The 8,775-nt window shown below is 52.5% G+C and overlaps 1 protein-coding gene across 12 annotated transcripts; it reads left to right on the top strand.

The window, feature by feature from the left end:
- Positions 1-2,321: 2,321 nt before the first annotated feature.
- Positions 2,322-8,558, top strand: Hapln2 (hyaluronan and proteoglycan link protein 2). 12 transcript variants are annotated; one of them, XM_075978628.1, is made up of 8 exons: positions 2,322-2,454; positions 2,645-2,754; positions 2,885-2,939; positions 5,466-5,574; positions 5,761-6,153; positions 6,258-6,374; positions 6,488-6,670; positions 7,062-8,092. In XM_075978628.1, the coding sequence occupies exons 4-8, from the start codon at positions 5,487-5,489 to the stop codon at positions 7,343-7,345; spliced, it is 1,065 nt and encodes a 354-aa protein (XP_075834743.1). In that variant the 5' UTR covers positions 2,322-2,454; positions 2,645-2,754; positions 2,885-2,939; positions 5,466-5,486; the 3' UTR covers positions 7,346-8,092. The 12 variants fall into 12 exon arrangements, with proteins under 12 accessions (XP_075834743.1, XP_075834744.1, XP_075834745.1 ...); XM_075978629.1 differs by having other exon boundaries at positions 2,645-2,720; positions 2,882-2,939; XM_075978630.1 differs by having other exon boundaries at positions 2,645-2,720.
- Positions 8,559-8,775: the final 217 nt, after the last annotated feature.

Raw genomic sequence — 8,775 nt, forward strand, 5'->3', positions numbered from 1 at the left:
TTGAATGCTGGGATTAAAGGCGTGCACCACCACTCCCAGCTAAAAATAATAAAATCTGAGAAAAAAGAAGGAGAAGCTATTTGAAAAAGACTTTTAAATAACTGTCGTGGGGGGCAGGTCCTCTGTGTTGGTAGAAGCCCGGAGTCTTGGTCTTAATCTGAATTCAACGGGAACCTGTCTGTACACAGGTGAGAACCACTCCAGGTATATACCTCAGCTCTGTACGACTGTACATGAACTGTAACTCTGTGGGAGTAGACTTCACCAGGAGGGCAGACCAGGAAAACTGGAGAGGAAGTAAATTTCTGCCCAAGAGATTCCCTCTTAGGAAATTATATATAATATTATTTCATATGTGTGGGTGTCTTCCTGTATGTGTGTTCATGCATCATATGTGTGCCTGGTGCTTATAGTGGCCAGAAGAGGGGGTCAGATCCCTTGGGCCTGGAGTTACAGTTGTGAGCCGTGTGTGTGCTGGGAATAGAACCCAGGTCCTCTGGAAGAGCAGCCAGTGCTCTCAACCTCTCTAGGCCTCTCTCTGACCCTGCTTTTATTTGTTTTCAAGGAAGATTTCACTCTATAACCCAGGCTGGTCTCAAACTCATGGCAATCCTGCCTCAGCATTTCAAGTGCTGGCGTTAAAGATGTGAACCACCATACTTGGCCTCTTCAGAATTTTAAGTTTTTGTTGTTTTTATTGTGTACGAGGGACTGCAGGTTGAGTTTGGGCGTGGAGGCCAGAGGACAGCTTTTGAGAGTCAGTTTTACCTTCCCACTGTGCATCCTGCTGATTGAGTTCAAGCTGCTGGGTTTGTGCAGCAAGTGCCTTTACCTCCTGAGCATCTCACCAGTTCTCCTGAAAATGTAAACAAAGACTATGCTGTGCTGAGGAAGGAGAAGCTGCCTATTCACATGCCCTCAGTTTTAGGAGCTTCCCAAGGAGCTGGAGAGATGGCTCAGTGGTTAAGAGCACTTGTTGCTCTTGCAGAGGACCAAGGTTCCATTCTCAGCACCCAAGTTGTGGTTCACACAGTGATGCCCTCTCCTGGCCTTTTAGGGCATTGTGGGCACTGTGGGCACATAGACGGGCATTGCCACACATCCAAAGCAACACTCGTACCTCTACAGTAATAAGAAAAACACCAGGGAGCTTCCACAGTTCCACCTTGCTAAGAGTCGCGCGTGCCTTCCCAGGAGCAGATGAGGTGGTCCCCATCACGTATACTCACCTGACAATGTTGGAGGTGGTCCCCCATCACATATACTGTCCTGACAATGTCGGATGTGGTCCCCCATCACGTATACTGTCCTGACAATGTCGGATGTGGTCCCCATCACGTATACTCACCTGACAATGTTGGAGGTGGTCCCCATCACATATACTGTCCTGACAATGTCGGAGGTGGTCCCCATCACGTATACTGTCCTGACAATGCCGGATGTGGTCCCCATCACGTATACTGTCCTGACAATGTCGGAGGTGGTCCCCATCACGTATACTGTCCTGACAATGTCGGAGGTGGTCCCCCATCACATATACTGTCCTGACAATGTCGGAGGTGGTCCCCCATCACATATACTGTCCTGACAATGTCGGATGTGGTCCCCCATCACATATATTTACCTGACAATGTCGGATGTGGTCCCCATCACGTATACTCTCCTGACAATGTTGGATGTGGTCCCCATCACGTATACTGTCCTGACAATGCCGGAGGTGGTCCCCCATCACGTATACTGTCCTGACAATGTCGGAGGTGGTCCCCCATCACGTATACTGTCCTGACAATGTCGGAGGTGGTCCCCCATCACGTATACTGTCCTGACAATGTTGGATGTGGTCCCCCATCACGTATACTCTCCTGACAATGCCGGAGGTGGTCCCCCATCACGTATACTGTCCTGACAATGTCGGAGGTGGTCCCCCATCACGTATACTGTCCTGACAATGTCGGAGGTGGTCCCCCATCACGTATACTGTCCTGACAATGTCGGAGGTGGTCCCCCATCACGTATACTGTCCTGACAATGTCGGAGGTGGTCCCCATCACGTATACTCTCCTGACAATGCCGGAGTTTGGAGTTCTGAGGGTGCCTCATTTCAGCCATCCCCTATATCCTCCTTGGATGTTAGTCTCTGCTCGGAGCTAACCACCCACCCTGGCCTTTTTCCGGTGCTTTGTGCCAGCCTGTCCTGCATCCCACATCCCGTATCCCCAGCTGGTGACATTTCCATGCCATTACCCAAGGGATGAATAAAAGAGCCCTGTTACCCAACAATAGGAGAAAGACAGAGACAATGGGAAATTGTGTTCTCCTTGGGGTGGGAACAGAAAAGGAAAGGACAGACAGAAAGGCTCAGGGCCCTAAAGCAGCTGGACGTTCTGAAAGTCTGATTCCCACTTTGACAGTCTCCTCCAAAAGGCCATATGTAGCCTGCCACGGAGGGCACAGGTGAGGGCTTTGGTGGAGGGAGGGGCAGTTTTGTTGTTCGGATGAGGCCCATATGGAAATGCAGAGCTGGATTCACACTTAGGGCTCGTCCGCTCCCCGCCTGGACCAACACTCGTGCACTTGCGGGGTCTGTCCCACCCCTGGTCCCAGAACAGGAGGAGTTGCAGGCCTGCTCTCTGTTCTCTTCTAGGAGATCGGCTCTGTCCTCCGTCATCCTGACCTGACCAAGACAGCAAGAGCCACTGATCCTGTCACCACTGCTTAGTGTGAGCTGGGGAACAGGTCTAGCATCCAGCTTCTGTGAGCACAGGAAACAAGCCCTGGAAAAGCATCAAAGGAGTCAGAGACCAGATGCCCAAGTCCTGAGGCCGTTGGGGTGCTTCGAACCCCTGCATCCTCAACAGCACCTCCACTGCACCCTCTTCAGCAGGATAGGAAGCTGATAAGCACCTCCTCCTTCCTCTGAGGAGAGGTCATCTTTTCAGGTAGGCACTGTGTTGGCTTCTTTCTACAAGGGGTGTGGAAATGGTATATGTGGGCTTCTCTTAACTACAGAACTCTAGACCAGTGGCCAAGAGCTCAAGCCCCAGCAAATTCTCCCTTCGCAGCTCTGGGACTGCCCCTGTGGCTTTATTTTTGCCTCCCTGAACCTCCAGAGAATAAACACACAGTATATAGTAAGGTGCCTAGATCAGATTGCACTTCAAGTATGCTGATGGTGGGTTAACCTACATCACACTTGGTCCATTATTTTAGAAACATTTTATTGTATTTTATTATTTTGTGTTCAGGTGTGGTGTGCTTGTGCCAGGGTGTGCGAATGGAATCAGAGGGCACCTGTGGGAGCTAGTTCTCTCTTTTAAATACATGGGTTGCTAGGAATTGAACTCAGGTCGTCAGGCTTGGTGGTAATCGCCTATACACATGGAACCATCTCACCAGCTTCCAAAAGTAAAGGCCACTTTTACTTACCAGGTTGTCCTATATGAACTCCTGTCCCACACAGTGTTTTGCCTTAATTGAGAAAAGTCTCTCTTAAGTAGGCCTGGCTGTCCTAGAACTCTCTGTGTATACCAGGCTAGACTCGAACTCACAGAGATCCACCTGTCTCTGCCTCCTGAGTGCTGGGACTAAAGGTGTGCTACTATGGCACTTCATTTTTACTATTAGAAAGTTCTTGTTTTTTCCTTAATTATTAGTCTGTATGTATGTGGTAGGGTGTGTGTGTGCTCATGAAAGTAGGTACATCTAGAGTCCAGAAGAGGGCGCCAGATCACCTGGAACTGGAGTTACAGGCAGTTGTGAATAGCCTGGCATGGGTGCTGGGAACCAAACTCAGGTATCTCCAGCTCCTATTGGAAAGTTTTTTTTTTCTTTTTTGACTGTGACGGTGTTGAAATGGGGTTTCTCTGGGTAGCCCTGGCCATCTTACCACTTGCTCTGTAGACTAGGTTGGCCTCAAACTCAGAGATTCATCTGCCTCTACCTCCCTAGTGCAAGGTGTACACTACTACCACCTGATGGAAAGTTCCTTTTTAAGATTTATTTATTGTGTACAGTGTTCTGTCTGCATGCAGGCCAGAAGAGGGCGCCAGATCTCATTACAGATGATTGTGAGCCACCCTGTGGTTGCTGGAAATTGAACTCAGGACCTCTGGAAGTGCTCCCAACCTCTGAGCCAACCTCTTAATGTAACAAATCTGTTTCTACAGCTACAAACTGGTCTTTGGAGCCCAGTGCTTGTGCACTGTGTTAGTTATGCTTACTGTCGCTGTGAACGAAATATGCAGCAGAAACAGCTTTAGGAAAGACTGATTTAGGCTCACAGGTTTTTCCTTTTATTCTGTCTGGTGCTCCTGCCCCTGGGGTGGTGCTGCCCACACTAAGGGTGGGCCTCACCCTCAATTCGCCCTCACAGTCAAGCCCAGAGGCAACTCTAATCCATTCAGGTTGCCGTGAGGACTAGCCACCACAGGTAGCACGCTACAGTTACCACTTTACTCAGGACACTGAGGCTGGCATTGTTCCTCAGTTAAGGTTATGCAATAAGCATATGGAAGAGGGCTGGAGAGATGGCTCTGTGGTTAAGAGTGCTGACTGCTCTTCCAGAGGACCCAGGTTCAATTCCTACCACCCACATGGCAGTTAACAGCTGTCTGTAACTCCAAGATCTGACACCCTCAGATAGACATACATGCAGGCAAAACACCAATGCAAATAAAATAAATTATTAGGAAAATAAATATATGAAAAAAAGCATATGAAAGAGCCCAATTTGTGACTGAATAAAAACAAGTCAAGGGGTCATCAACCCACATTTTTTTGTAAAGCTCACTGTGGTAAGAATAGAAACTACAAAAGGAGGCAGGGACCCACAGCACAGGCAGACTGACTGCTGCACTTGAACTGTTTTCATAATTCTACAGTGTTATGTTCTGCAACGGGAAACCCTTGGGACACGGCCTACCAGTGTGTGTCCCCTGCTATCCAACCCAGTTAGTGTAGCCAGTGATAAGGGCATAAGGAAAAAGTTCCGTGTCTGGTCCAATAGACTTCATGCCCACAGCGAGACAGACTTCCAGAGATAAGGCCCAGTTTTGATGCCTCTTACGTCCATTGTGCCTGGACTCCAGTGCAGAGTCGAACTGGGGAATAGACATTAGCAGCGCCGGGCAGGCTGGAGCCAGAGTCCGGGAAACTGTGTGAAGAAGATAGCAGAAGCACGAGGAGAACCAGTCTTCCAAGCAGGAGAAATCATACTGACTTTGACTCTGGGGTAGAAAGCGACGCTGCCAAATGAATTCAGAGAGCCAAATCCCAAAGGCAGGCTTGGGAAGCAGATGGGATGAGGGAACCCGGGAGGAGATGCTAAGGCAGGGTTTCCTGGCTGAGATAACCCGCCACCAGCCTCTTACCTCCCCTGGACAAACGCAGGAAGCTGATCCTCATCTCTGCCCCTCTCCCCATTTTTCCTTCAGTACTGAGGAGTGTCTGTCGTTTGTGCCCCGCAGACGGCGCTTGCTGACACCGCCATGTCAAGTCGGATCCCTCTCCATGCACTCTGCTGCGTCCTTCTCCCCTGGGCATTCACCACCTTTCACCAAGCCCTGGGGAACCCGGGTAAGACCCTAGCCCAGCCCAGCCCCCAACCAGGACACTGGGAAAGGGTTCAGGGGATGGAGGGCTAAAGAGAGCAGCCGTTGAAAGCATCTAGGGAGTGAGAATCCGTGAGGAAAGGTGAGGGTGGTGCCAGTGAGCCCCCAGGAAAGCTTCTGGGGACTAGGTCTGAGTGGGCACTTGGGGCAGGGAGGATAAGAGGCCTGCCACTGTGGCCCCTCTGCTCAGCCCCCCATCCGGGTCCCCACTACCTTCTGCTCCCCATCCACGAGGTCATTCACTCTCGTCGTGGGGCCACGGCCACACTGCCCTGCGTCCTGGGCACCTCGCCTCCCAGCTACAAGGTACGCTGGAGCAAAGTGGAGCCCGGGGAGCTCCGAGAAACGATAATCCTCATCACCAATGGACTGCACGCCCGAGGCTACGGGCACCTGGGAGGGCGGGCCAGCATGCGGAGGGGGCATCGACTGGACGCCTCCCTGGTCATCAAGAACGTGCGCCTGGAGGACGAGGGCCGGTACCGCTGCGAGCTCATCAATGGCATTGAGGACGAGAGCGTGGCACTGACCCTGCGCCTGGAGGGTGAGCTTTTCTGTTCCAGCACTGTTGTTCCCTAGCTGTGCGGGCCACCCTGCCGGCGCTCCTCTGCGCACCCAACCGCCCTACCCGAGCTCTCCACCCACCAGGTGTGGTGTTTCCGTACCAACCCAGCCGGGGCCGCTACCAGTTCAATTACTTCGAGGCGAAGCAGGCGTGCGAGGAGCAGGACGGACGCCTGGCCACTTATAGTCAACTGTACCAGGGTGAGCACCGGAGCCCCGACTGACCGCCCCGGGCTGCACACCGGTCCCAGCAAGCTTGCTCGAGTCTGGCTTGCGCCGGTGACTTCCCTTCTCCCCGCCCCCTCCTCCGCCAGCGTGGACCGAGGGGCTGGACTGGTGCAACGCCGGCTGGCTGCTGGAGGGCTCGGTGCGCTACCCTGTGCTCAACGCGCGCGCCCCGTGTGGCGGTCATGGGCGGCCAGGCATCCGCAGCTACGGGCCCCGCGATCGCAGCCGTGACCGCTACGACGCCTTCTGCTTCACTTCGGCGCTGGCAGGTGAGCCAGCTGCGTGCAGGCGGTGCCCGGTCTGGGGACTCCATCCTGGAGCTAGGGCGTGGTCGGGCCTGGGCCAGGAGGCAGGACTCGGCCCGGGAGTGAAAGCAGGACCTGTAAGCCAGGCGGGGGCTGGCCAGCGTCCAATGTCGTGCACGGGCGGGGCCTGGAGGACGGGTGGGGGGCGGGTCTAGGGCCGGAGCCCAGCGCGGCGAACCTAGCGGAGTAGGAGAATTTGGGCGGGGAGAGTTGGAGCGTCCCAGACCGCGTTCCTCTGGGCTCCCGCAAGCACCGCTTTGCCAGGGTTCTCCTGCTGCCATTTCCCGAGCTTCGCTGTCCCGTCCCCCTCCAGACCCGCTGCTTGGGGCAATCGGTCACCCGCTCTCGTTCCCAGGCCAGGTGTTCTTCGTGCCCGGGCGACTGACGCTCTCTGAAGCCCACGCGGCGTGCCGGCGGCGGGGAGCTGTAGTAGCCAAGGTCGGGCACCTCTACGCTGCCTGGAAGTTCTCGGGGCTGGATCGGTGCGATGGAGGCTGGCTGGCGGACGGCAGCGTTCGCTTCCCCATCACCACGCCGCGGCCGCGCTGCGGGGGCCTCCCCGACCCCGGGGTGCGCAGCTTCGGTTTCCCCCGGCCCCAGCAGGCGGCCTACGGAACCTACTGCTACGCCGAGAAGTGAGAGCACTGCCCCTGCCACGTGCGACAGAAAGAGCCAGCGCGGCGCTCCAGGCTCCCGGGCGGAGGGGCGTCCCAGTCATTAACTTACCAATAAAATAACATGGCTTCTTCTGTGTTCCATAAGCTGTAGGGCTTGGAGGCTTGGAGTATGTGAGAGGATCTGGCCCTGGACCCAAAGCCCCTACAACACGTCTACAATCTAGAGGAGAGGTTTAATTGCTTCTGTGACCCAGCAAAATTAAGGGTTTGTGACGAGATGCCATCAAGAGCTAGGAGAGGAAAGCTCGCAGGCCTGGCCATCCTCGGGAGAAGCCGGGCTTGTCGTTAGATTTAGCCAGCCACCCAAAGATTTCTCATTCAAATTTGCCAGAAGCACTCCAAACTCCCCAAACTGCTGAGGCCTTACAGAACAGACATTCGGTGGGTCTAAGCATACCTTTAAGTGTACCTAGAAGTGTTTCCAAGGCCTGTCTTAATTGATTAGTAAATTAGTTAATTAATTTGAGACAAGGTCTCTCATTATAGCCCCGGTTGTCCTCTGTCACCATGTAGACCAGTCTAGCCTTGAATTCACACAGATCGGTCTACCTCTGTTCCCTGAGTGCTAGGATCTACCCAGCTAAAGTGTACAATTAAAGATAGTAAAGTCCTGGGGCTGGAGAGATGGCTCAGTGGTTAAGAGCATTGCCTGCTCTTCCAAAGGTCCTGAGTTCAATTCCCGGCAACCACATGGTGGCTCACAACCATCTGTAAATAAATAAATTTTCTTTTAAAGAAAAGAAAAACAAAAAACAAAACAAAACAAAAATTCTTTAAAAAAAATAGGGGGGCTGGAGAGATGGCTTAGTGGTTAAGAGCATTGCCTGCTCTTCCAAAGGTCCTGAGTTCAATTCCCAGCAACCACATGGTGGCTCACAACCATCTGTAAAGAGGTCTGGCACCCTCTTCTGGCCTTCAGGCATACAGACAGAATATTGTATACATAATAAATAAATAAATATTTTTTAAAAAGCAATTCTATTAAAAAAAAGATAGTAAAGTCCCGTGGATAGCTCAGCAGTTAAGAGAACTTGCTGCTCTCCTAGGACCAGAACCCACAACATCTGTAACTCCAGCTCCAGGGAAGCCAACACCCTCTTCTGACCTCCCCCGGCACTAGGCAAACACATGGTTCACATACATTCTATAATAAATCCATTCGAGAAAGATACAGGCAACCATGCAGATTAAGACAAACGAGTCCTTTCTTTCTGGCCTGTGATCCAGAGTGGGTTCGAGTCCCAGTGCGTGTCCCTTGGGGCCGGAGGGGGGACGTCGATGTGGGGTGACAGGGAGAATGGCCTTGCAACATCTGTTTTTGGCAGAGCATAGTATTCTGTGCATAACTTAGCCATTATTTTTTACTTATACCTTCTTCATTTATTATAAACA

The sequence above is a fragment of the Microtus pennsylvanicus genome, chromosome 7 (genome assembly GCF_037038515.1).
Source record: "Microtus pennsylvanicus isolate mMicPen1 chromosome 7, mMicPen1.hap1, whole genome shotgun sequence".
In the NCBI taxonomy this organism is placed as follows: Eukaryota; Metazoa; Chordata; class Mammalia; order Rodentia; family Cricetidae; genus Microtus; species Microtus pennsylvanicus.

Bases quoted from the DNA above. Each gene is read 5' to 3' on its own strand.
- Hapln2 (XM_075978628.1), top strand. From the start codon at position 5,487: ATGTCAAGTCGGATCCCTCTCCATGCACTCTGCTGCGTCCTTCTCCCC. The intron at 6,154-6,257 runs GTGAGCTTTTCT...TCCACCCACCAG, and splicing joins ACTGACCCTGCGCCTGGAGG to GTGTGGTGTTTCCGTACCAA. The intron at 6,375-6,487 runs GTGAGCACCGGA...CTCCTCCGCCAG, and splicing joins TTATAGTCAACTGTACCAGG to CGTGGACCGAGGGGCTGGAC.